This window comes from Daldinia loculata (genome assembly GCF_022478755.1).
Source record: "Daldinia loculata strain CBS 113971 unplaced genomic scaffold F4817scaffold_3, whole genome shotgun sequence".
NCBI lineage: Eukaryota > Fungi > Ascomycota > Sordariomycetes > Xylariales > Hypoxylaceae > Daldinia > Daldinia loculata.
In genome coordinates, this window is record NW_026054857.1 from 879,647 (window position 1) to 904,322 (window position 24,676).

The 24,676-nt window shown below is 47.5% G+C and overlaps 13 protein-coding genes across 13 annotated transcripts; 6 read left to right on the forward strand and 7 right to left on the reverse strand.

Moving 5' to 3' along the window:
- Positions 1-813: 813 nt before the first annotated feature.
- Positions 814-1,829, reverse strand: F4817DRAFT_135763 (ubiquitin-conjugating enzyme). Its single transcript, XM_049297811.1, has 2 exons — positions 1,637-1,829; positions 814-1,562 (listed from the first exon to the last, which is right to left on the reverse strand). Exons 1-2 carry the CDS (start codon positions 1,664-1,666, stop codon positions 1,116-1,118), a joined length of 477 nt encoding a protein of 158 aa, XP_049163331.1. The 5' UTR covers positions 1,667-1,829; the 3' UTR covers positions 814-1,115.
- A 466-nt stretch (positions 1,830-2,295) lies between these two features.
- Positions 2,296-4,965, reverse strand: F4817DRAFT_325001 (CwfJ C-terminus 1-domain-containing protein-like protein). The gene has a single exon (XM_049301707.1). The coding sequence runs from the start codon at positions 4,518-4,520 to the stop codon at positions 2,418-2,420; it is 2,103 nt and encodes a 700-aa protein (XP_049163332.1). The 5' UTR covers positions 4,521-4,965; the 3' UTR covers positions 2,296-2,417.
- Positions 4,966-8,118, forward strand: F4817DRAFT_325002 (uncharacterized protein). The gene is made up of 3 exons (XM_049301708.1): positions 4,966-5,781; positions 5,840-6,051; positions 6,112-8,118. The coding sequence occupies exons 1-3, from the start codon at positions 5,340-5,342 to the stop codon at positions 7,825-7,827; spliced, it is 2,370 nt and encodes a 789-aa protein (XP_049163333.1). The 5' UTR covers positions 4,966-5,339; the 3' UTR covers positions 7,828-8,118.
- Positions 8,119-9,117, reverse strand: F4817DRAFT_325003 (microsomal signal peptidase 18 kDa subunit). Its single transcript, XM_049301709.1, has 2 exons — positions 8,928-9,117; positions 8,119-8,849 (listed from the first exon to the last, which is right to left on the reverse strand). Exons 1-2 carry the CDS (start codon positions 9,006-9,008, stop codon positions 8,412-8,414), a joined length of 519 nt encoding a protein of 172 aa, XP_049163334.1. The 5' UTR covers positions 9,009-9,117; the 3' UTR covers positions 8,119-8,411.
- Positions 9,118-9,843: 726 nt separating this feature from the next.
- On the forward strand, positions 9,844-11,355 carry F4817DRAFT_135813 (uncharacterized protein). The gene is made up of 6 exons (XM_049297812.1): positions 9,844-9,939; positions 10,010-10,228; positions 10,297-10,576; positions 10,635-10,756; positions 10,819-10,996; positions 11,058-11,355. Exons 3-6 carry the CDS (start codon positions 10,309-10,311, stop codon positions 11,129-11,131), a joined length of 642 nt encoding a protein of 213 aa, XP_049163335.1. The 5' UTR covers positions 9,844-9,939; positions 10,010-10,228; positions 10,297-10,308; the 3' UTR covers positions 11,132-11,355.
- A 1,119-nt stretch (positions 11,356-12,474) lies between these two features.
- On the forward strand, positions 12,475-13,877 carry F4817DRAFT_135840 (uncharacterized protein). The gene is made up of 2 exons (XM_049297814.1): positions 12,475-12,637; positions 12,800-13,877. Exon 2 carries the CDS (start codon positions 12,845-12,847, stop codon positions 13,700-13,702), a length of 858 nt encoding a protein of 285 aa, XP_049163336.1. The 5' UTR covers positions 12,475-12,637; positions 12,800-12,844; the 3' UTR covers positions 13,703-13,877.
- F4817DRAFT_135822 (uncharacterized protein) lies at positions 13,844-14,275 on the forward strand. The gene has a single exon (XM_049297813.1). The coding sequence runs from the start codon at positions 13,985-13,987 to the stop codon at positions 14,213-14,215; it is 231 nt and encodes a 76-aa protein (XP_049163337.1). The 5' UTR covers positions 13,844-13,984; the 3' UTR covers positions 14,216-14,275.
- Positions 14,276-15,105: 830 nt separating this feature from the next.
- F4817DRAFT_325008 (uncharacterized protein) lies at positions 15,106-16,668 on the forward strand. The gene is made up of 2 exons (XM_049301710.1): positions 15,106-15,665; positions 15,723-16,668. The coding sequence occupies exons 1-2, from the start codon at positions 15,245-15,247 to the stop codon at positions 16,532-16,534; spliced, it is 1,233 nt and encodes a 410-aa protein (XP_049163338.1). The 5' UTR covers positions 15,106-15,244; the 3' UTR covers positions 16,535-16,668.
- On the reverse strand, positions 16,669-17,598 carry F4817DRAFT_325009 (DNA directed RNA polymerase). Its single transcript, XM_049301711.1, has 2 exons — positions 17,056-17,598; positions 16,669-16,971 (listed from the first exon to the last, which is right to left on the reverse strand). Exons 1-2 carry the CDS (start codon positions 17,274-17,276, stop codon positions 16,947-16,949), a joined length of 246 nt encoding a protein of 81 aa, XP_049163339.1. The 5' UTR covers positions 17,277-17,598; the 3' UTR covers positions 16,669-16,946.
- A 30-nt stretch (positions 17,599-17,628) lies between these two features.
- F4817DRAFT_136051 (HIT-like protein) lies at positions 17,629-18,797 on the forward strand. Its single transcript, XM_049297815.1, has 2 exons — positions 17,629-18,456; positions 18,588-18,797. Exon 1 carries the CDS (start codon positions 17,857-17,859, stop codon positions 18,454-18,456), a length of 600 nt encoding a protein of 199 aa, XP_049163340.1. The 5' UTR covers positions 17,629-17,856; the 3' UTR covers positions 18,588-18,797.
- F4817DRAFT_356082 (Aldo/keto reductase) lies at positions 18,608-19,627 on the reverse strand (the record flags this gene model as incomplete). The annotated part of the gene is made up of 3 exons (XM_049305744.1): positions 18,608-18,997; positions 19,053-19,536; positions 19,605-19,627. 3 exons carry the CDS (start codon positions 19,625-19,627, stop codon positions 18,608-18,610), a joined length of 897 nt encoding a protein of 298 aa, XP_049163341.1.
- Positions 19,628-20,727: 1,100 nt separating this feature from the next.
- On the reverse strand, positions 20,728-22,311 carry F4817DRAFT_365884 (Mss4-like protein; the record flags this gene model as incomplete). The annotated part of the gene is made up of 5 exons (XM_049306926.1): positions 20,728-21,420; positions 21,564-21,762; positions 21,830-21,876; positions 21,945-22,001; positions 22,084-22,311. The coding sequence occupies 5 exons, from the start codon at positions 22,309-22,311 to the stop codon at positions 21,088-21,090; spliced, it is 864 nt and encodes a 287-aa protein (XP_049163342.1). The 3' UTR covers positions 20,728-21,087.
- Positions 22,312-23,260: 949 nt separating this feature from the next.
- Positions 23,261-23,748, reverse strand: F4817DRAFT_311866 (uncharacterized protein; the record flags this gene model as incomplete). The annotated part of the gene is made up of 3 exons (XM_049300052.1): positions 23,261-23,496; positions 23,561-23,592; positions 23,645-23,748. The coding sequence occupies 3 exons, from the start codon at positions 23,746-23,748 to the stop codon at positions 23,261-23,263; spliced, it is 372 nt and encodes a 123-aa protein (XP_049163343.1).
- Between the last annotated feature and the right edge of the window lie 928 nt (positions 23,749-24,676).

The window sequence follows — 24,676 nt, forward strand, 5'->3', positions numbered from 1 at the left end:
TTTATTACCAGGGCAAATCCCTTTTGTCAATTCTGTTCGCCTACCACGGTCAGACGACAACCCCGAACCATCCGGGTTGTGACAGCAAAACCACTTTCAAACGCAGCGGGAATCTGCAATCTTATTTTGTCTATCACGGCGTCTCTTCATTTCATTTTCAGCATGGATAGGCATTGACGACATCTCATGATACGACAGTTTTTTTCTTCCAGCGGAGGAATACCATAGAGATAGGAAGCAGACAATGCGTTACCTTTTGTGTTCATGGTCTGGACATAACAAGTTCATTTGTATAAGGGAAGGGATACAGGTTATATTTCATTGGAGGCCGGCTGATCCTTACGCTCTCGTTCCCCGACAGGGCAGAGCTGGAAGTCGCAGAGACCTCATATTTTTCGGGAGGACAAGAAACATGTAAACCAAACTGATTTGGCGTGGGTAATATGGATACCATCGATGGGCCTATCCATATGATTGCATTGTTAAGGTTCGGAAAAACTAGACAGAGCATACTGCATTGCAAAGGGGCAGGTTATATAGCATCGAATGGCGGCGCATTATATGCATTCACTGAATACGCAAACCATAGCCGGGAAATCCGGCTAGCAGAAGCATTTGCTCCAGAGATCAATACAACAGATACGTTGAACATCAAATAACCTGTTAGTGACTAGCTTATCATAATTATTTTACCATATTTGCAAGGTGTTTTTAACGTGTCGAATATCTTCATGAATCGTTAGAGGTTTCCCATAATGCTACCGTGCCTAATTCCTGCCTCCTGCCTTATCCTCCGTAAATACATTTCTGAAAATGGTGTAGGAAAATGATGGGTTTTGAACGACCCTAGCCTTCGGATTTTAGTCTCGTCGTAACAGGTAACAGGTACCTAGGGCTTGCGTCTGCTCGTCTTGTTTTCACAAGCAACTTCTCCCTTCCCCGGATCCAGATGTAACCACCATTCCTGCGAGAAATATTCCCAGGTTATCTCACTTGTTTACTCACTCGTGGAAATGGAAAACGGGGTATCTGTTCGTCCACCTGTCCAACTAATAATCCTCCCCATCAGCCTCTCAGGCTACCAGATAATTACCAGATATGTAAGTAGCAGCCACTTATTTCTTGGTAGGCTGCTGGGCATAGCGGGTAACGTAACTACGAGCCGTCTTCTCGAACTCGCGGAGATTATTCTTATACTCGTCGGCGATACGGGGCTCGAGGGGGTCGTCGGGGTTGGGCTCGATGAGGAGCTGGCGCACGGCGTCGAGCACGGCGCGGACCCTACTCGCGGGCTTCCAGTTCTCGGGCTTTAGCATACCTAGGCAAATAGACCCGACACTATCGTTGGTCACGTTGGGGTGGTAGATGCGCGTTGTGAAGGTTACTAGCGGTGCTTTGAAGGGGTAGTCTGGCGGTAGGACGATGGATAGGGCGAAGATGCCGCCGCTGTAGACGGTGCCGGGGGGGCCGGCTAGGGTCGCGGTCCAGTGGTGGATGTCGGATTCGGAGGGGAGCGTGATGACCATTCCGGTTGGAGGGGAGGACATGCATTCTTGCAGTTCCTGGGTTGGGAGATACGGTTAGATAAGATATTCGGATGGGGATTTGGTATAGATCGGATGGATAGTGTATTTACCTTGCCTATGCGCTTTTGCGAGGAAGTCATCGTGGCTGGCTATCTGGGTGGTGATTTGGAATATGTAGGTGTAGATGTTGGGAATATGGTTCGAACTGGTGTTGGTTGGTGGTGGTGACTGATAGCCGGCAGGAGAAAGGAATATGAATTATGATTTCGACAAGATAAATAACAAACTAGGTTACTTGTATCGTGACACCAAGGTACTTTAGGCTGCAGGTAGATACATACAGGAACTGTCTTAGGTAATTGGGTTGTTCTTTGAGGCCGCAAAGTCGTTTCAATAATAGTTTCGGCTAAGAGATATTGTTATCAGACATGGAAAGCAGTGATATCATCGTCAATAAGGTACCTCCCTAGCAGGTCTTGCCCAGCCTATTTACAGGTAGACACCTGCAACTACGCAACTTGCTAGCATGGGGGAACAATCCCTCATGTAACACAAGCTGAAGCGGGGCAGCTGAGCAGTTAGGAAATGCCCCTCGTTTGTCTCCATATATTGATTACAGGGATTACGGCGTTCATGTACATCTTTCCGTACTTCTCCGTATGGCATCAGAGGGTCCAAGTAAAAGGGGCACGATACGGCTTGACGGACGAATAGGGGTAGACAATGGATACTTCATAATATCTCAATCATAAATGTGCCTTATTGTTTCAACAGTTTAATCCTAACAGTTTAATCCTAACAGTTTAATCCTCAATGTCTAATTCTGTTTTATGACGGATATCATCCAAGTTTTGCCATCATTTGTCCCATTTGATAGACAACCTCACAATCTCATCCGTCAGTCAACACTCTGGTCCAGTCAAACTTCTTCCAGCGCTTTCTAAACCCCTCTACCCTGTTGTCAGACTTGTGCCATCGTCCCTGCTTCTTGATCACATCCGGCTCCGCGTCTAACATACCACCCAGGATCTCCCTTGCGAATAGATCACCCCTAGGCCACCTGTTAGAATCTTCCACTACGTGACCCAATCCTCCGTCCAAAGTAAACCATGCGTGGAAATATGGCATTTCTTTAGCAATAGACCTCCTGAACGCTAGCTTTCCCAACCCCTCTCGAGCTCGCTTTCCCGTATCGATAATCTTCTTGTGCTGCGCCCACTCCTCGTCCGTCGTGAGCATCGCCTCCTTGAAAAAAGCCGGCGCGGTATCTCCTAAATCGTACGGTATAGGAACGGCTTGCATGGCGGCATGCATGTGTCTGTGAGGCGCTGCCGCATTTTCGTAGAATATCACCTCACGGCCCTGTTCGTGGTACATCCGCGTTAGACACTTCATAAAGTTGCGGATTTCTTCCCATTCGTCATCGTCACACTCTAACAGATTAGTCCGGTGCTGGATGGGAACGATAACGGCACCCCCCTCGCCCAGCTCCGGCTCCGTAGACAGTGTTAGATAGACCCGCGTAGCCAACGAGACTATAGGCGCAATGGGTGGCTGATTGCGATCCTCGTGATGGCAGAGTTGGCAGTTATCTAGGATTTTGTTGACCCTCTGAAACTCGCCGACGGCCTGGTTCTTGAGGTTGATCTCGGATTTCTGCACGCGCTTGGCCAGCTTCTCGGCATTTTCGTCCATGTATTCAAGATCATCGTCGAATTTAACATCCTTGGCAATTCGTTCAGCTAATCGTAACCCTTCTCCTCCTGCCTGTCCTCGTGTTCGCCGCTCCTCCCGGATCATATCCTCTATTGTCATGTCGTCGTTTTGCTCTACATTCCCTCTCTCGCGGCCTCGCTTAGTTTCGATAGCTTTGGCCTCGCCGCGTGTTCCTGCTAACATGCGATTCTCCATGACACCAAGAACAACTGCTTCTGGACCCTTTGATGCGAATGCTGCGGCGGCCTGGTTGTACTCGGCTTCCAGCTTAGCAGCATCTGGTGCCTTTTTCAGCTTTGCTTTCATCATCTGTGCTTTAAGCCGGTTAAGTGTAGTCTGGTCGATTTGGGTAGATATGTGAGTCGATGCATCATCAGGAATAACTATGCCTTGGTCGAGGCTCGTCGGCGCCGGCGAGGTTTCTCGTTTCTCGTGAACACCCTGACCCAACTTCCTCTCCTGAAACAATTCACCGCTGGGTTTCTCCTTGCCGACATAACCATCGCCATAGACCTTGCGTCGGTCTACCTCGATTTTCTCCTCGCGCGCATCATCAAAGTCTCGCAGGTTACCATACCGTTCTAATGCCACTTCATCCACAGACCTTCCAGTCTGTTCGGCTGTATTATAGACACCATTTAATTTGGTCATCCTCCACTGCGACCCGCCATCGCCGAATGTGTAGTCGACTTCGTGCTGTGCTGGTAGCTCAAGATCCTCTACGGACTTCCCGCTGTTCAATTCCTGTAGATGTATCGCATTGATCTCTCTCTTGTGAATTTCCCTTTGTGGCGCCTGACTGGGCGGTGGTGGAGGTTTAGAAAGTTTCGAGCCTTTCTGAGTATAATCAATGTCCAACGCAGACGGCGCCGTCATCCAAGAATCTCGAACCAGACTTGAAGTAGCTTCTTCCGGTTTCTTATAGTCTTCTGTAGCTAGCTCCTCATCAGGTAGTGGTAGATCTTCTTTCGCGTCCGAGACTTTCACGTGGCGATCTCGTCTGTCCGAATCGCGATTGTCATCTTTATGATGTTCGCGTCTGTGGTGACGCTCATCATCTTTAGAGTGACGCGATCGCTTGTGTCGATGGCCGTCGTCGTCTTCTTCCTCGTGACGATCGTGCGACCTACGGTGGCTATGGCGGTGACTATCGCGGTCGCGTTCGGATGATCGATCTCGTCGGTGATGTCTGTGCTTCTTATGTCTTTTTTCGTCTCCGCGTTCCCTCTCGGCTTTTTCTGCAGCGAGGGATTTTTCAAATTCGTCGAGACCGTCCATTATTTATTTGATGGGAATTAGCTGCTCTAGGTGAGAGATGTCGCAGCTTAAGTTCTGGTGATTGATATGACGACACCGGACGACACCTCGAACGATTTCATAAAATATCTCTTAGATGAATGAATACGACGAGAATCGTTTGGGTATTAAAGATATGCATATAAGGTGAGTTTTATTTCATCCAAGCATTTTCATGCTATCAAAATTCCGGGTTAAAATTATTTTGATCAGTATATTCGTTATCATCATATCAGTACCAATTCGGTAGACTTGCAAGAAATTAAGGCGTAGATAAAAATCAAACTCTAATCTCGTCCCCAACCGAATTCGAACCGTAACTTGTTTGTAGTTGAAACCTGGATGAGTCAGCTAAACTTTAGCGAAGTTAGGTGATATCTTTTTAGCGCCCTTTTTTCAATCAATTTTGGACACCAGACCCCTTGACCACACGACCCCGACCGCACAACTTCTTTCACCTCCCCAACTTGGTGACCCACTAAATCCGCATTCGCCTTTTTTTCTGACTACATCCCCCAGCTTTTAACGGCTTTGACCATCCACTCTCACGACTCACGAGCAACTTACAAGCCAATCCTATCAATACTAAATCGAGTTCCTCAGGATATTCAAATTACCTATATTCGATCCTGCATTCTAGAACGATATCTTCATTGGTAACGCTCTTCATTCAGTCGATCCAGTAATTCCCCCAATAGGGGATTACATTGCTGGATTACTATTGGACTGCCTCACCTATTACTTTCTATAAAATCACTTATACACTTTCTTATACCATATTTCCTTCCACATTCCCCAATCATGTCGTCATTTCTAAAATCTGCGAAGGTGTCTTCGCGGAAGACTGGCGTCCAGTTCAGACCCAGGGGGGTTGGCCCTGGCGATCGCATCAAAGAGGTTCTACAACGAAACCAAATGAGGGCCATGGGAATGAGTCCTACGCCTATGACACCACCTACTACACAGAATAAACCTTCCTCGGATCGGCAATCCTGTCCAAATCCCCACTGTTCTAACCCGTTAGCACCAATTACTGATGGCTTCTGTTCTGCTTGTGGTCGTGAAATCGATTCTTCCAACATCGTTGCTGAAGTCCAGTTCGGCGAAAATTCATCCGGTGCTGCTGTTGTCCACGGAAGTTTTGTCGGGGCCGATCAAGGGAGTGCTTCTAGAAATTTAGGGTCGCAATATAGACGACTCGGCGGTAGTCTCACGGACGCTCGGGAGAAGACTATTCGTGAAGGTATGTTTAATTTTAGACGAAGTATATCGAAGGCTGTGCAGCTAACTTTGGTTTATAGCCAAGAATATGATGGTCGGCTTTGCACATCAGCTCAAGGAAGTTCCTCCAAACGCTGTAGATGCCGGCATCCAGATCTTCAAGCTCGTCATGGAGGAGAATTGGCTCCAGGGACGAGGTATGGATAAAGTGGTTCCCGTATGCCTCTACACTGCTTGCCGCAGAGAGGATCGTTGTAAGGTCATGCTTATCGATTTTGCTGAGCTTGTCCACGTAAGTATTCTGCGACATATCTCATATTTACTTCCATTTCCTTTTACTTACAATGTCTAGGTAAATGTTTATGAGCTTGGCCATATTTTCAAGGACCTCAGCAATATCTATTCCTTCCACAGCAACAATGTCAAGTCGATCATCCCGGAAGATCTGATATATCGCTTTTGCTCAAAGCTCGATTTTGGTGACTTCACCAACAAGGTTGCAGCTGATGCAACTAGGCTATGCCAGAGAATGGGTCGTGACTGGATGGTTATGGGCCGCCGACCTTCTGGCATTTGCGGAGCTTGTATTCTTATGGCGGCACGCATGTGGAATTTTAGGCGTACCGTCCGAGAGATCGTCTATGTTGTCAAGGTCACGACGCATACGATCGAACAACGTCTTGACGAATTCACTGTTACGGAAAGTAGTGAACTGTCTATCGAGGACTTCCTAAATCAAGAGTTTCTCGAGTCCCGCCACGACCCGCCGGCATTCTACAAATCTACCGCGGAATGGCAAGAGAAGATGGAAAAGGAGGGCAGAGTTAGAAAAAGGAAGCGTGCGATCGAAGACATCGATGGTGAGGAAGACCAGTCAAGTTCGAATGCTGGAACACCAGCGCCCGACAGCTCTGCTGCCACGCCAAGACCCTCAACCGAAATGCCGCCACCGCCAGTACCTCGCCCGCACCCGGACACCTCTAGGATGCGTCAAGTCAAAGACTACCTACCAAGATCCTTCGATAACTCCGAGGGGAGAGAGTTGGTTGCCCCTTTCGACCCGGAGAAGATTCCGAAGCCTGCTCCCCGGAAGAGCGCAGACAGGGATGTTGTAGAGGGCCTCGCGGCCGAAAACCCAGAGGATGATAATGCGATGGATGGGCTAGCAGCGACGTACGGCGCTTCGGACGACCAGCTCGAAGGCGAGGCTCAAGATGAAGAGGAAGCACCATCGCAATCAGGAAATCGGCGGCGTGGTCGCAAGAAGGGGGCTCCTGAACCGTCACTCACTTTTGACGACGAATGGGAACGTGACGAGGCCGTACTGGAACAGCAGATTAACGAGGTAATCAACGACCCGCACAGCGATGAACACGGCAAGGCCCTAGCTACTGCTGCACATCTCGCGCACATCAAGGCAGAGTGGGCGCGTTCTCTTCTCCCACAACGGGCGACGAATATGGACGAAATCATTGGCGAGGATGAGTTTGCTGACGACCCCGAGGTCCAGTTCTGCAAGCTCTCTCCCGAGGAAGTAAAAATCAAGGAAAGCATATGGATTAACGCGAACAAAGATTGGCTGCGAAAGAAGCAAGAGATAATCTATCGTAAGCAGATGGAGGAGCTGGGCCCTCCAAAGCGGAAACGCAATCGCGTAAAGAAGCCACGAATCGGTGAAGGCCAGCTCACACCTGCTTCTACCCCGGGCGAGGCAGCCATCGAAGCACTGAAGAAGCGGGACACATATTCAAGACGTATCAACTATGACGCCATCGAGAATCTCTTCACCAGCGACAAAGACCGAGGACCTGGATCGGTAGCGTCTCGTAACGGAAGCGGCCCCGCAAGTCGTGCAGAGAGCGTTGTGGCTACCAACGGTAAAGCAGCACCCGAGGCGGCCGTCAATGACGAGGGCGTAGAAGACGGGAATGAAGAGGTAGAAGAGCAAGTCGCGGAAGAAACGTACGACGACTACTACGATGATCAGGAGCAGCCAAACTACGACGAAACAGGGTATGACGAAGGAGGCTATGGCGGAGAAGACTATGGCGATGAGGAATATTACTAGTTGAGAATAATCCCGGTGGAAAGCTAGCTGAGCTGATGTTAAATCCGAGCTCGCGAGCTGTATTTTTAGATCTCACGATGATAGCCCCAGTTGGCACATCGTTTGGGCTGCGGTTCTGTATTTTAGTGTATAGATTCTACGCAGGTCTTACGTTTAAGCGCAGGAAAAGGACCTGTAAGGTTACAAGATACATGTTCAATCGGTTGGAGAATACCCATAGACAATCGTCTTCACAGAATCTATTTATTCCTTGTATCTGACTGCCGAAGCTATGGTAAACTGTAAAAAGCGAGTCCATACCTATTTAGCGAATGATTCTGTAGATAGGATACATTTCCCAGTAGACTACAAGTTTCAGATGAATATACAGCCGGCGTTTTAAGAGAACTTCATGATTGCTAATTCCCTAATTCAACTTCAAGTCTTTATCCCAGTACAAGTCACGACATTGTTTAAACCAAGAGTGGCATTAGCTAGTCCATGATAAATACTTTATTTGAGAAGATAGCCTCTAAAATAGCCCCAAATCACAAGCCGACATTAGGTGTTCTTTTCCAACGCCCCCCTTTTTCTCGTAGGCATGACTATTCCCGCTGCAGAACAACTAACAACCCCATAATACCCAGCATAACGGTCTTGAGCCAGGGGTGTTCGCTCAGCATAATCGTGACGTAGCCTACAAAAGGAATGTACGCAAATACGCTGCCGATGATATCCTTGCGTTCGAGGTAGTCTTGGCCGCGTGCGTATAGCTCAGTATCGTCCGCGGCATTGTTGTCGCCCTTGGTGAGTAGACGCGCATGGGCGCCGGTGCCGAACTTGCGAACTACGCGGTGGACAATGGGGATTTCCTTGTCTCGCACGTTGTAGACTACCACCTCGCCTACGTCCGTCTCGGCTAGTATGTTCCGGTTCCAGAGGAAGAGCAGGTCGCCGCGCTGGAAGGCGGGTTCCATGGATCCGGAGAGGACGACGACGATGGGCGAGGGGGAGTCGGCGAAGACGGAGAGACCTTTCCACATCTGTGAGGGGGGGAGTTAGTTGGGATATGCGATGTGCGACATGCGACAATGGGTTCGAAGAGAGGTTGATAGACGTACCATGAATGCGGTGGAAAGAATCAAGCCGAAATTTAACAGCTGAGAGGCTGCTTGCCGGGGATTTTGAAGACCTGACAACATTTTTTTCTTTTTCTTATTTCTTTCTTATCGGGGATATGTTGGGTCTGGTGGTGAGGCTTTCGGTGCTGGCCTCGAAGATTTTGAGGCCAGCTTAATGGATCAATGGAATTGGAGCTGCGAATGAGACGACGGAGCTTCTCAGGTGAAAGTGGCCTTAACTTGGGCTTGTCAGCGCTATCGATAAGAGGCGGCTGTTTCACTGGTTGGAGGATGGACTGGCCAATAAGGTTTGGCATATACGTTAGTTTGGCTTGTTTAGGCAGGAAGGTTATAGAAGGTCCACTTAGCGGTTAGGTACGTCGATACTTGGAGAGCTTCAGTATCTGGTATTAGTTCTATATTCGAAATAACTATATCTTATGAATAGGTATATGTTAGTATTTGACTTAATTATATCCTTAGTCTTGACAACAACAACAACGTATTGTCAACTGGGTATAGACACATAAGTCTTTCCTAGATCTTAAGGATAGGATAGTACCTTCACGTCATTTGCTAACACATCGATGAGGAAATATAAGTCGAGCCAACTTTTTACTTCCTTGCTAGTGAGAGGGACCTTGTTGCTCCTTCAATCTATAATGATATTTAATATTAACTAGACATACTTTCCTAGACATACTTTCCTAGACTTCATCTCCTACCTTTCGCCCATATCCTCAATCGTTTACCTCGTCGTGTTCATTCTCCTTTTGAGCCTCGATGCCAAACATTCTATTTATAACACCTCTTTATTCTGGATCGAGGATACAGGACTATTCTGTATTATTCGATCATCGTTTCAATCAACATTACCTACTAACACCTCTGAGCCTACATAAACATTCATATTCCCATCTCCGCCATGTCAGAAACGACGGACAGAACACCTCTGCTCCCACAACCGGTACAGGTTCAGTATCGTAGCTATCCTAGCCAATCAAATAGTCATGTAAATTAATCTCCTTGATACCTCTTACTACTATCTACTTATAACGAAGGGATAATCTAATCTTTAGTAGTCTATCTACCTTCGGGCGTGCCATTCGTCTTGCCACTTCATCAATCAGAAATTCCTCTTATTTCTCCGTTTCGTTTTCGCCGCCTACCTCTCAGCCGTATTCGGAGTGTCGCTCAAGTATAAGCTCGAGACTGAAGACAAGCATACTTTTTGGCATCTCCTATTCCAGTTCTCGACCGTCTCCTTCTGTATACAATAGGCATGGCATCTGCAGGTGACGGTCGGTTCTACCTTTGTCTTGCTATACCCGTCCTCCGATTTACGACTATGCTGATATGTGGCAATTAGCTCTGGACCGCTATGCATCTTATTTCTCCGAAGGCAATTGAAATAGATTCCGACGAATGCAAGGGGCACAAGTTCAAGGCTTACTGTCTCCGCTTCCTGTCACCGCCGAATAAAGCTACCTATCCTATCAGCCGGTATTGTTTTAGCTTATACTATACGATTGCTCAAATCTTCCCCATCATGAATACGCTGATCTATTGGGGCTGCCTCGTTCCCTCAGGACGTGGCGGTTTCAAAGCGCCGACGCTACCGCATCACGAGACAGTCGGACACCATCCAGGTATGCCGAATAGCGACTATCTTCCCTAGTGATTTATATAAGTGCTGACGATAGCAAGAAGACAAGGGGCTCTTTGAACAAGACCCGATCGAAATATTTAGTATTATCAACATCTGGACTATCACAACGGTTATCGCATTTACCGAAATCTGCTTCCTCAATAGCATCCGCCGACAAACCGTGAGCATCGTCTTTAGCTTTTCATCATTGTAGCCTATCACTAACTGAGAGTCAATAAATAGCCTATTATAGGTCATGCGGTCGGAGTCATGTTCTGTAGCGGTGCGTATCTCGCCTGGTCGGAGTTGGGCAAACTCGTCACAGGGCGCTCGGGGCTTTTCTTCCTGGACCCTGATATCATAAAAATCCCGGAAGCCATCATCGCAGCGTGTATCGCTTTTGTCGCGATATCTCCAGGAAGTAAGAATCTCAAAACATTGAAATTTCAAAGGAAGGCATACTAACAACACTTCAATGGCAGTTTTCACGTACATGTACGGATTAGTCGCCATGCGCGAGACGATCACAGCGGTGCGTAACGATTCGTCTGGCTAAGTAAGGCATTGCTCTCCATTGGATTGAGTATGCTCCGATTGCATAGTTTACCAGAATTAGACGAGATTGGTATTACTTTGTGTAAGATGCTTGTAGATGGCTATCAGGGCCAGAGATTAGGCGCCCTTTTGACTTACTCGATGTTCACCTATGAACCGCGTTTAGAGAGGCCAGAGTTTGGTTGTGAGAGTGAAGTCCGAATATACCTGGTACCTAAAGATGTCAATGGGAAGTAGATTGACGATGGTCATCGAAGTGCTGCCCGAAAATATTCTATATTTGCATATTGTACTTGGATGCATGACACGTTATTCCGATATTGACGTAGCCAAGAATCCTTATCGCGTCTTACCCAACCTTTTGGACCACTACGCCAACCCCACGCCGCCTACCGCCGCCCATGCTAAACGAAACATTTCAACTCGTTCCCGTTTGCTTTGCACGTTTTCGATCTTAAGCGAGAAACATCGCGGGTAAACGCTTATTCGTCAAAGGCACGAAGAGGAATGCGCCAATTATTAAGCTTCGAGGCAGTGTATTGTAGTGCACTGCAATATGATAAGTTGGCGACCCGCCGTTCATCTCATTCGACCCAACGAAGCCGTGAGGATTCGATGAGATCATCGCTGAGAGTCTATTTGCCCGCGCTATGAATACAATATCTCGAGGGAGCACAAAGTTTAGCATACAGCCATTCGATTATCTTGGGATAACTTCCGTCCACATGATCTTTATACTACTTGGATAAATTATCCGAGATATTACTATTATCACCATGCCTCACATTGAACCCTCGACACGTGCTAACTTGTCCGGTTCTTCTACGACGTACCCTCCCAAACTGCTGGAGTCACTAGCATACATCCTGGTCGCACCCACGATGAGGCGGGACGTGGAGACCTAGGCAGAACAGGGATGGTGACTTGTCATGCTGCATCTACACGTTTATTGCCTAGCGGACCAAGTCTGGGGAAGTATTGCAGCTGACCAAGATTCACAAGTTGACCAGCAATCTAGGCCAGCAATCTATCCATTAACGATTAAGACTCATATTAGGTATCTGCAGTAGGGCGCCATAAACGCAAATCGGGGCGGAGATCTGAGGTCCAACCTAACGAATCAACATGCGGGTCAGGGGTCAAGGGTCTTCTTTGCCGCGCTGTCATGGATTGGCAATTGGTGGGTGGGATGGCGGCTTGGAGGAACAAGTTTACCACAGCAGAAGAGTTAAACCCCAAGGCGGCAGAGTGCCGGTTCAGCCATTCAACTGAATTTGAATAAGTCTCCGTAATGGAGGGTATGCGGCTAAAATATAGAATAAAATATAAATATCACCAACACCCCTCTTCCGTTTCTGCCCCCCTTTCTCCTTTTGTTCTCCCTCCCCCCACCACAACCATCAGGGTCGCAAATCTACCTCAAGGATATCTCCAGATACGTTCGTTCACTTTTTCGAATTGACTCTGGGATAGACTGCCTGGACTCCTGTAAATCCTTTTCTTTTTTGTGCGTCAAACTCTCACCAACTCCTTCACTCTCTACGTCCACGGAAACCCGAAATTACTCTACACTCTTTTCGTCACTCTCTAGCCAATTTACACTCAGAAGAGGGAATTTTTCGATAAATTTCCCTCATCAATTATCCCGAACCAAACTAACAACAAAACGACGCTGTCTCGATTTCTTTCGCCACTCCGAAAAACCACCGCCGCCATGTTCAAACGCTCGTTCCGGTCCGGGGACCGAGTCGACAAGTCGGCGAGGCTGAAGAAGTCTAACAACAGCAACAATAACAACAACAACAACAACAAGGTTCGGGATCCTCAGAAACTAGCGAAACTGCAGCGGTCGATCGAGGAGATCCTCCCCGCTAAGAGGACCCTCAACTCTCCTATCGTCACATTAACGATCGGGAGAGAAGCACGACTGTTCGCGGCCCACGAGGAGGTCCTATCTCAGTCGCCCTTCTTCGAAAGGGCGTGTCGGGACCAATACCTCGAGGCGCAGAGCAAGAGGATTTCACTTCCGGACGAAGAACCCGAGATCTTCTCGGCCGTACTCGAGTACCTCTATAAGGGTGACTACTACCCACGCTTGGTACATAACAAGCACCGAAACTCTTGGGAGCTCGAGGATGCCGTGGGATCACCCGACCCTTCAGAAAACAACCGAGCTGGCCGCGGAGCTGTCGAGGCCACAATGCACGTCGCCAGCGTGGGGCAATATCTCTTGCGGGATACCGTCGTGTACTGCGCCGCCGATAGGTACGGACTCGAAGAGCTCAAGCGCCTAGCTCTTCGGAAGCAAGGCCTACAGAGCGGAATTGACGTCGGAACGATCCTTAGATCGGCGCAGTACGCCTACGACAACACGCCGGACACGGACTCGCGACTACGCGCTCACTATCTCGCCTTAATTATCCGATGTCGCAAGACATTTAAGAGGAGCGGAACCATGCAGACGGAGATGGAACGGGGCGGCAAACTTTTCTTTGACCTATTCGTGGCCATGTGCAACCATCTCGACGACGTCGTGGATATGAGCAACGCTCGGACGCCTAAGACGATCTAACGAGCTCTCGGATTTGCACTAACAACATATCCACTAAACATCGGGTCACTTGGGGGAATATGGCGTTGGAACGTGTCTTGAATTTGGCGAGGAACGAACGGTCACGGAGTTGAATGATTATGCTTTTCCTTGTCTCTGGTTTCTTCCCTCAACTCAGTCCCTCCCAGATATTATCATCAGATTGGAACACCATTTGGGAGAATATCCACAACTCCACTTCTCATCGAGGTTGGCCGACCATTTTGATGAAGTTTTTTTTTTATCCGGGAGAGGTAAGGGGGTATGAACGTACTCGGTTTGCTCATGTTATCACCCATTGTGACTTTTCTATTTCTGATGACCCAAAGGAACACACTCCCAACTCAACTCAATATTCACAAAATCAAAATACCCCCATGGTCTTTATCGGTCTTTGAACTAGGCGTTATGGATTACTTTCAGTCGACTTGTCTTAGCTTCTTTGCTGAGCGAAAAGTCAAAAAGAGAGAAAAGAAACAATGCACAACGGTTTAGAGACCAGGAAAGAAGAAATGTTTGCGGCAACACACTTTGCGGGTTTGTCTTTTTACGACGTTGCTTTTTCATTTCCACAGCGAGTACACACGAACACGGCGCCATGATACCATCACGACTCTACCAGATTGTCAAATTTTTGGAAATAAAACTCGCAAAGAGCAGCCGAGAGGACAAATTGGAAAACGCACCACAGGCTGGCGCGCCTCTTCGCCGCCGTCCATCTTCTATGTCTTCAAGCAAGCAGAGAGGAAGAAAAAAAGAAACACAACACACATACACACAGTCGCCCATATAGTATCCTCCATCTCCCGGAGAGAGAAATATGGGCGTGGCAAGGCAACGGAAAGAATGCTGCTGAAGCTGCAATGGTTCCGCTAGCGCTTTAATGAAGCTGCTGGCATGACGAAATGACAAGATCCATCTAGTCTTGACGACTAGCACAGGTAAAAAAACAAAAACACAATGCCCCTGTCCCTAGCGGATAGTTATCACAGCTCAAGCCCTCATTGGGGCGAGAAAATGAGAGATTCGGCCACCTCAAATATTTGTCTTGTCTTGCTTTGTGATATGTTGTGTTCTAAGTGTATGAATATTCGTGAGAGGTTGTTATATGAAGACCTGAGATGAAGACTGAACAGGTCTTTATATTTCAAAAAATAAGCCCAAGTAAGTTGCTATTAGTTTTAGATACTACATAAGGTGAAGATAATCATAGTTTAAGTAGTTCTGCCATTGACAAGTTGACTTATAATTGACAAGTTGACTTATAGATGTAAGTCAGTCTATTATATGCACATAACGATATGTGAATAATCAATGGAACTAGGAACTAGTAGATCTATCGATAACCCAAGAACCTTAAAGCTAGAGCTATCTGCCCCGCCACCCCGCAATCATCAACCTGATTATTCAAGTCAGAAGGACGTAACTTATTAATATTTTCCTACGTAATCTTTTCACTAATCTCGACGTTTCTATTTCTCATCCTCTCAATATCATCTACAAGCCAAAGTGTACGCGACGAGAATGGCCTCATCTTCCACGTCCGAGTCTACCTCGGCCGCTGCTGCTATGCCCTCAACGGCAACAGCAAACTCCTCAGAACCTGTCGCCATCGTGTGCGTGGGTATGGCTGGATCTGGAAAGACAACCTTTATGCAACGCATCAATGCACATCTACACGGCCAGAGAGAACCCCCCTACGTAATCAACCTCGACCCGGCTGTGCTTAATGTTCCTTTCGAGAGCAATATCGATATTCGCGACTCGGTAAACTACAAGGAAGTCATGAAGCAGTATAACCTTGGTCCCAACGGCGGTATCTTGACTTCCCTGAACCTATTCTCGACGAAGGTCGACCAGATCTTAAAGTTGCTTGAGAAGCGAACTAGTTTAGAACCGGAAACCCCAAACAAGAAACCTATCAAGAATATTCTTGTTGATACACGTATGGCTACTTAAAGATTCATTAACAGCGATATTACTGACTAATATCTTATTACAGCCGGTCAAATTGAAGTATTCGTCTGGTCTGCCTCGGGCCAAATCCTACTCGAGTCCCTCGCTTCCACATTCCCGACTGTCATTGCGTACATCATCGATACCCCTCGAACCGCTTCGACCAGCACCTTCATGAGCAATATGCTATATGCCTGCTCGATTCTATATAAGACCAAGCTACCGATGATCTTGGTGTTCAACAAGACGGATGTCAAGGACGCAGAGTTTGCTAAGGAGTGGATGACGGATTACGACGCCTTCCAAGCCGCATTGTCAAACGACGAGGCTTCCAACGCGTTTGGTGGCGTCGAAGGCGAGGGCGCAGGTAGTGGTTACATGAGTAGTCTGTTAAATTCGATGAGCATGATGCTTGAGGAATTCTACACCCACCTAAGCGTCGTGGGAGTTTCATCCATGACGGGAGCCGGCGTCGACGACTTCTTCGCCGCCGTAAGGGAGAAGGCGGATGAATTCAAGAAGGACTACCGTCCCGAACTCGAGCGCAAACGCCAGGAACGCGAAGACCAGAGGCAGAAGGCCCGCGAGAAGGAGCTAGACAAGATGATGAAGGGCATGTCTATGGGTGCGAATAATACCAGGGATACTGCTGTGAAGCCACCTAAAGCAGATGACGATGAAGATATGCAAGATGATAGCGACGAGAAGGACGCAGATGATTACGATGACGACGTAGATGATGAAATGGACCGCGAGGGTTTACAGGCTAGGTATGAGGCTGCGACGGGGACAAATGCGGATTCGGTCATGGACGATGCTAGCTTTGCCAAGTACCTACATACGCAGAGAAGAGGATAGAAGGGATTTATCTTACTATTATTCACTATTCACTATACATGATAGGGTACAAAGGTTTCAGGGTCTAGGGAGTTACGATCGCACGAGGGCATAGACGGGTGCGCAATGATACCAAATTTCTGATTTTCTCGATTCCTCGAGACTTGAATATCTTTGTTCCCCTAGTAAACTAACGCCCAAACTCCAGGTTACATGCTATGAGCTGTAGCGACACAGACAGAATCCTATCGAAACCCTAAGAACGATATCTGTCCTGCTTCCACATGTAGCTCACGGCGTAGTATCTTCGCCGCGTAACTGTTTCTGAGTCGTGTGACTAGCCAAATGTGACGCCCAACCATCAGGGTTCACTATTAAGGATCGGGAGCGTATCTATCATCTCGTTCTATTTCGTTTTATTCCGCGTAGCCCGTTACCGCGCCTCGAACTGCACCATCCTGTAGCCGTCCCGCATTAGCATTAACGTGCCTTCCCCAACGAGAATGTAGTAACAGAAAGGGAGAGGAAAGAGAGAGACTTACCTCTTAGTGCGCTCCTTATACAACACGCGGCACCCGCACTCCTTGCAGCGAATAGGGTCGTTGCGCTTCAGCGGAAACTTGGTCCCGCAGTCGCCGCAGATGTAGTGCATGGTCGCGCCGCCGTCCATGTCGAACGCGCTGCTCCGCGTGCCCGAGGCTGCACCGCCGGGAGCTGCGCCGCCGGCGGAGGAGGGGATTTGGTAGGCTTCGCGTGAGGTCATTGCGTTTCGTTTTGGGTTGTTTTGGTTTGTTTGAGGATTTCTGCTGCTGCTTGGGTTTCTTTACTTTGGCTGTTGATGTATTTTTGGTACGGGTGGATGGAATAGTCTTTGGTGGTGGTAGAACGACTGCAATGGCCGGAATCGATTGACTGGCAGTGGCTAACAATCAACTGAAAAAAAGGCGGTCAAGAGGCAAAAAAGCGGCAGAATTAGAACTTAGTTGCCGATGATGACAAAGTCATAAATGCAAAAAGCGAAGGACGGCTATCTGTGGGGCTTGGCGTTACACGGAACCTGTACCGCGGTAATGCTAATACTGGAGCTAATATCATGCATAATCTCCCAATTGGAAATACGTCAAGTCTCACCCGCCGAGGCATCAACTCTCTACTTATTTCCTAGAAACCACGGCGCATTTGTCGGATTGCTTGTCTACTTTCCCATTTATTTCTAAATTCATTCTTTTTTAATCAACATAGATAAATCCCCAAACACAGCGCCTTGAATTCATCGATAGATTAGAATTTGCCTAACTCACCTCAACCTTTACCGCGAACCCAAATCAAAACTTCGTTCTACCATGGCAGAAGAACCCAAAATAATCCCACCATTCGATCCCGGCACCTCTCCCTCCGCCACCGATCCTTGTCCTTTCTGCTCTATATCCTCCAGCTATTCTCCTTTCCCTCCCGATCAACCTCCCCCAGCGGAATCCCCTTCTATCGACCCCTTCCAACTCGCGCCCCCGGCCTTCGTCGTACTTTCAACGCCTACGCTCGTCGCTTTCCTCGATATATTACCCCTGTCCAGGGGCCATCTCCTATTATGCCCTCGCGCCCACCGTTCCAAGTTAACCGATGTCACATCTCACGAAGCCGCCGAGCTAGGCCTTTACCTACGCGTACTATCCGCGGCCCTCGTGCGCGCCACGGGGGTTAAAGATTGGAACGTAGTACAAAATAACGGTGCCGCAGCCGCGCAGGTAGTTAATCATGTGCACTACCATCTTATCCCACGACCCGAGATACGCGCCAGCGGGAGGTTTAGGGAAAGTTTTACGATGTTTGGCCGCGGAGTGCGCGAGGAGTTAGACGATGACGAAGCAGTTGCGTTAGCGGAACAAGTGAGAAGGAGTGTAGCTTTGGTCTTAGAGGAAGAGGCTAGGAAGGGGAAGTTATGAGTACGGCTACGACCCTATTACGTTTAACCCACGGTCAAATCGCATTAAGACGATGGTTGTTGCGATTTTACTTAATCAAGATCTATCTGTCTAAATGCGCCAGGCTTTCTAACCCGAGTCGTCTCTATCAGGAGCTTTAAAATTCAAACCATTACTCGTCGTCACCGAAGAAGACCTTAACTGGCAACCAGTCGTCTCCGCAGACCTTGAAGCGGTCCGGCAGGTTGTTAAGCTTCTTCATTTCTTCCTCCGTCAGCTCCCATCCGTCGAGGGCAAAATTGCTCTCGATCCGCTCTGGCGTGACTGACTTGGGAATAACGTCCCAGCCGTTTTGAATTCCCCATAGCAGAAGAACCTGCTGCGGCGTCTTGCCCTTGCTCTGGGCGATGGACAGTAGTGTCTGGTCCTTGTATAGGGGCGAGTTGGTGCTGCCGAGGCACGAATAGCCTGTAACGTGGATGCCTTTCTCCTTGCAGTAGGCGACTAGCTTCGGCGAGGGGTTGTTGGGGTGGAGCTCGATCTGGTTAACTGCCGGCTTGACCTACGAACCGTTAGTCACTACCTATTTTTCGTACAGAAGAAACAGCGAGACTTACCTTGCAAGAGGGGTCGTTCAGCAGCTTCTCGAGGTTGGTGATACCGAAGTTGGAAACACCAATGTTGCGGACCTTGCCGGTACCAAGCAATTTCTGCATCTCGCGCCAGGTATCGATGAAGTTCCAGTCGTCGTAGTGTTTCTTGAGGTCGTCGGGACGGGTAGAGCTAGGCCAGTGCATGAGGTAGAGATCAACATAGTCGAAACCAAGGTTTTTCAAGGAAGCGTCGATACCCTCGGCGACGCGCTTGTGCCAGGTGTTGTCGAGTTTGGTGGTGATCCAGATCTGCTCGCGAGGTACGCCAGAAGCTCGAATTCCTTCGCCGACTTCGGATTCGTTACCGTAGGCAAGGGCCGTGTCGATATATCGGTAGCCTACGGAGATGGCATGCTTTACTGCCTTGGAGGTTTCATTCTTGGGAGATTGCCAAGTTCCTAGGCCGATGGCGGGGATCTTGTCGCCCGAGGCGAGGGTATAGGTCTTGCTAATTTATAGTTAGAATATGCTTGTCTTGTCTCTAGAGATCAAAGTCGATAAGCAGCTTATACTGACCTAGTGTGGTTAAGGTCTGTCATTGTTACGTTTATTCGCGCCTAGATTAAAGTAGAAGAATGTGTGTCCTGAAGGCTAAACCACCAGCGAAGATGTGTCTGGTATTTGTATGTGACATAATCCGGGCTAGTTTTCCTAGCTAAGAAACGCCATGTTTTCTAGCTACTTCCATTTCATAGTGTATACTTACACGCATGTGTACCTATTTTGTATACTAAGAAGGCGGGATATGACGCAAGGCAGTCCACATTTCCCCGTAAGAATTGGATATAGCCAGTTGTACCTGCTTGACGTACGCTAGTAGGGCGTTATTTACCCCTCCTACCCCCACTGCAGCTACTACGAAGACGCTAACAGTGCCCCTTTGTTTAATTGCAGGTGCTCTTCGTGTACCTAATGTACCTAATGTACCTAAAGCTTGCCAAAGTATGTCTTATAATCCCGACAGTCTTAAAAGCAACTTGACGTTTGTACAAACAGAGGGATTTACTCTTCAAATAGGCTGATAGGTACTTTATGTGCCTAAGTTTTGTCCGAGTTGCCCACGTATAAACAGTTATTTCCACAAATCAAAACAACTACGTAGCTTGGTACAAGCTCTTAGACTTGCCTAATCAGACCTAAGAGACAATCATCGACGAATCACATATTCTCCGTAGCTGCTAATATATACTATAGTATATGCGCGCCAATAGAAACGCCGCGCTTAGCCGTTTGAGTAGTTAGCATTGTCGAGGCGGGTTCTATTATCGTAAACTTATAAGATTGTCTCAGACTTCGGGAATACCTACTCTTAGCTAACCGGAAATACAAATATTAGACTTACCGATCCACATGTCTTAGGTATAGCTACGAGAATAGATGTGATGATCTACCTGTTTAATCCTAACTGGCTATACCTTTGTAAGGGAAAACGCCGAGGGACCATTATACAAGTTGTCCATAAAATATCTACTGAATTATAGGTACCTAGGTAGTTGAAACATGAGACTTCTAAGCCCTTACTCTCCAATACCATTGACATGTATCAAATATTAGGTAGATATGATCGTACTTAGTTAAAACTTAAAGCTCGGAATACAAGTACTTGCTAAGCCGCACCCTTTAGTATATCTAGCTTGCTTTGAACAGCAGATCTATAACATACATACCTACAACTTTGTTCACGCTGAATCAAAATAGCAGATACGATATGAGTTTTCGAATTGAGTCAACAAGACGATCCTACAAGGCTATCTTCGGGCTGTCTTATTTACTCAAAGACCAAAACTTATATTATTATGGACAACTCACTGTGTTAGACAACACCAAGTCGAGTTTATGACCAAGACTATTAACTTCCTGATACCCCATCTAGGTCTACGGCCTAAAGATCCTCTCGTTAAACTCCTCACCACCTTTCCTTATCAGGCCTACCGCAGCCATACGCCACCCCTTCCACACCACTGTATCCAACGCCTATCGAAACATACTCCAATTACGCTCAGGGGTCCACGTAACTACCAGGCTTCGGCGGCCCAGACCTTGTCGATCCATCAATACGCTTAATCTTCAGCTCGCCCAAATCGATACCGTCCATAACCCGTAGGTTGACCGGTGACCAATCCAGATGATCCCGGGCCCATTGCTGCTGCTCGACAGGCAGCTCCTCGATCTGCGCCGGCGTGTAGTCCTCGATGCGGTTATGCACCGGCACCCCGCAGGTCCGGCAGAACGACTTGCGCCACACGCCGCCGCCGAACGAGTAGTATCCCATTCCTGTAGCTCCTACGATGGTGACTTGTGGTTTGTTGGGATAGATCCAGCAGTATGCGTTCTATGGAGAGGGGAGTGGTGAGATATTGTATAGGATTCGATTATAGATAGTTATTATGGAATAGATACGGGTTGATTTGGGATGTGTATATAGAATAGGAAAGATGTTGGACTAAAGGGAAGAGGGGAGAAAGGAAAGCATACTCGAGTGCATATGCTGCAGTCGCATTCCATTATAAGTCCCTCGTATGTGCTATCAATCGGCTTTGACTTCAGAGCTAGAGTGACGGCTCCGCAGTGGCAACCTCCCGTGTATATTTTTGCGCCCTCGATTTCGGCTGGGGGCTCCTGGCCGTCGAACTTGGGAGGGCTCCATGCTGGGGGTGTAGCCTTGTCATCGAGCCTGGTGATAAGGGGAAAAGCTAAGCTTCCTACCGTTTAATGGAAGCACGTATAGGTAATCGACTCACGGTTGCGTGCCTAGATCCCATGCTTTGATTTTTTGGAGTGCCCGCAACTGAGACTGCGTTAGAGTTTATACGATATAGTTAACGAGATATTTAAGTAGGATGGTATAGGACTTACATTTACGTATTTCTTGGTGTCAACACGGAACAGAAAAGTACAGCAGGTTGAGCAAAACTATAACCAAGGTGTTAGCTAACGCTTCGATATTTGTTGATTTAATTTCGCATTTAAACTACATGCTCCCAAGGTAGCTCACCTGATGCTTGACGCCTCCGAAGTTGTAGTTCGATAGCGCGGTCGGATCGCCCTTTACGAACTTGATGTCGTTGTTATTTTTCGGGGCCAGGAAAACGGCGCCTCTTTTGCAACAGTAGCTGCAACTACACTGCAGACCATTTTCGATATTCTCTGGAAGGTCAACTTCAAACACGTACGCGGTACAATGACAGTTGCCGCGATACTTGGTAGGTTGATTCTCAGCCATCGTGGTGGTGCCCTATTGCGCTTTTTATCTAGGACACTATTGAGAATGAGTTAGTTAATTATATACACGAATGAGTAGAGCGAAATCGGTAAGGCCAGATGAGTCGATAGGGGTCAAGTATTATAAATTCCGAATTCCTGCGAGCGGTAAGATGTATCCCCCTTAAGTCCTTATGAATCAAAAGGGGGAATCATTCGATTTGTAGATCTTAAATTGTACTTTGATAATATTTGGTAACGAGTAAACGTCATTAATTAGTCTACCTGATTCGTTTAATATTGCCGACCCAGCGGTCAGGGATTTAAGGGGATAAATCCGGCGATTCCGTTGGAATATAAATATTCATAACTTCGATGCGCGGCAGAGTGACGATACAACTTAGATACAACTTATTCGGATTGCATATCTTCTAGAAGAGATATGGAAATCATACTGGGGATATGGTTGGCTGATACTTGGCACATTACCCACTTACATACCTGAACAGCTTACCATGGTAGAAGCAAAGAGAGATCGACTACACATCCATATCTTGGAACCTACATTGCTATTGATGATAATCACACAACCTTTTCACAATGATGATATCTTCTTGGACATGGACAAGAGGAAACGTAATAGAACTCGTAAGTGAATTACTACCAGTCGCAGCCTAGGGTAAGAATACCGAAGACGCCAAATCGAGGCGAGCTTCATAGGGATAGGGATAGGGACAGAATGACCCTCTTTTTAACACACTGTCCTCGCAAGCCCATCTCATGTCTTTTCGCGACACCCGGAACTCCGCCATATAACCCTAACGTAACCTGATAACCTGATAACCTGCCTAGACGCCCGCTAATCGTACTCATAATGTTAGGTACTCATAATGTTAGGTACTCATAATGATAACACCGACGGAGAAGAGTATCCTCGCATTCCCGAATACACAAGACAACACAGTTGTGCTTTAGTTCTTCCGCCGCGTCTCGTATACCGCGATGGCAGCTTCGAGCTCGGTAAGGCTCGTGCGATCCCCGTAGGCTTTCTCTACGGCCTCATTCCGACTGGTCTCTGCCGTAGGTACGGGTATGGGCACGGTCGCTGGAATGGTTTCTGCGCTGCGGAACAGTTGTTCCTGTTGGACGTGGTGTTCCTGCTGCCACTTGTTGGCCTTAATGGCTTTGTATTTCGCCAAGCCGTATCCTTTGCGCGGGGAAGATGTTAGCTAATCTCAACGGTAGACAGAGATGGAATGAGCTATACTAACCAATTCCTACGGCTGCGACTGTCGCGGTGGCACTGCATTTTTGTGTTAATACATATTGATGGCTACGGGAAGAATTAGACTTACATTGTCCTCTCGATGCGCCCCGACTTGTGTAGAGCGGGGAGATAGCTTGGGTAGACTGGCGTCGTGGCCGAGAAAGGTCGTGGTGCGTTAAAGTTGGCAGGCATTTTGATATTTTATGTATCTGGAAGTGCTACAAGAAAGGTACGGATCGAAGGGACACAAGCGTTTAGGAGTTTAGGAGTTCAGGTAAATGGGTTTCTCGAGTTTGGTTTGATGCTAGTTATAACTAGCAGGACTTATTGTTAAGGAGATGGCTTATAGTTAATAGTGTCGAGTGATAAAATTCCTGGTCAAAAGCAACAGAGTAGTTCTAAACTCAAGGACAGATGATAGAAGTAGCTATCGAATATATATATAGGAAAACTAGCTACCTAGGTCCCTTGGCAGGCACAGACGGGTTTAGAAGTATAAATACTCTTTGGGAGGTGTTAACGATCCAAGCGGGCTTCAGCCAGAAAAGGCTTCGACGCCGGTACGTAAAATCATGCTTTCGTTCGATTATGCCGCCAGAGTCTCGAACGGGTATGAGCCGAGATGGAACGATGTGACGCACGAAACATATGGCCCAGACCTTTTTTTTACGCCAGTTTCTCTAGTTCTTGTTTAAGACATGGGTGCAAAAAGAAAAGAAAGCGGGGGAAGATCACCGAGGCGCATATGCAATGTCGTGTGATCGTGGGGTCATCACAAGCTTTTCTCCAAATCGTAAACCATAAGTTTATAATAAATATATTGGGTTATGCGGTAGATGGGTTAACCTAGATGGATAGGGGGGTGCCGGTCTACCGGGATAGCCCGAGGTTTTTATTTTTTATTTTTTTTATTTAACTATGTATTTACGAAACCCGAGCCTTACTCTTGTTAGCTGTTCTCCTGAAAAGCCCCGGTTAACTTGTTATTAATAGGTACATATTGTTAATACATACATATTAAACATTAAACACATAACCCGGTAGTTGATCATACGCTTGTCTTCTACGAGACGAAACAGAGGCTCTTGCGAACCTTGACCGAACTAAACATAGAATCTTA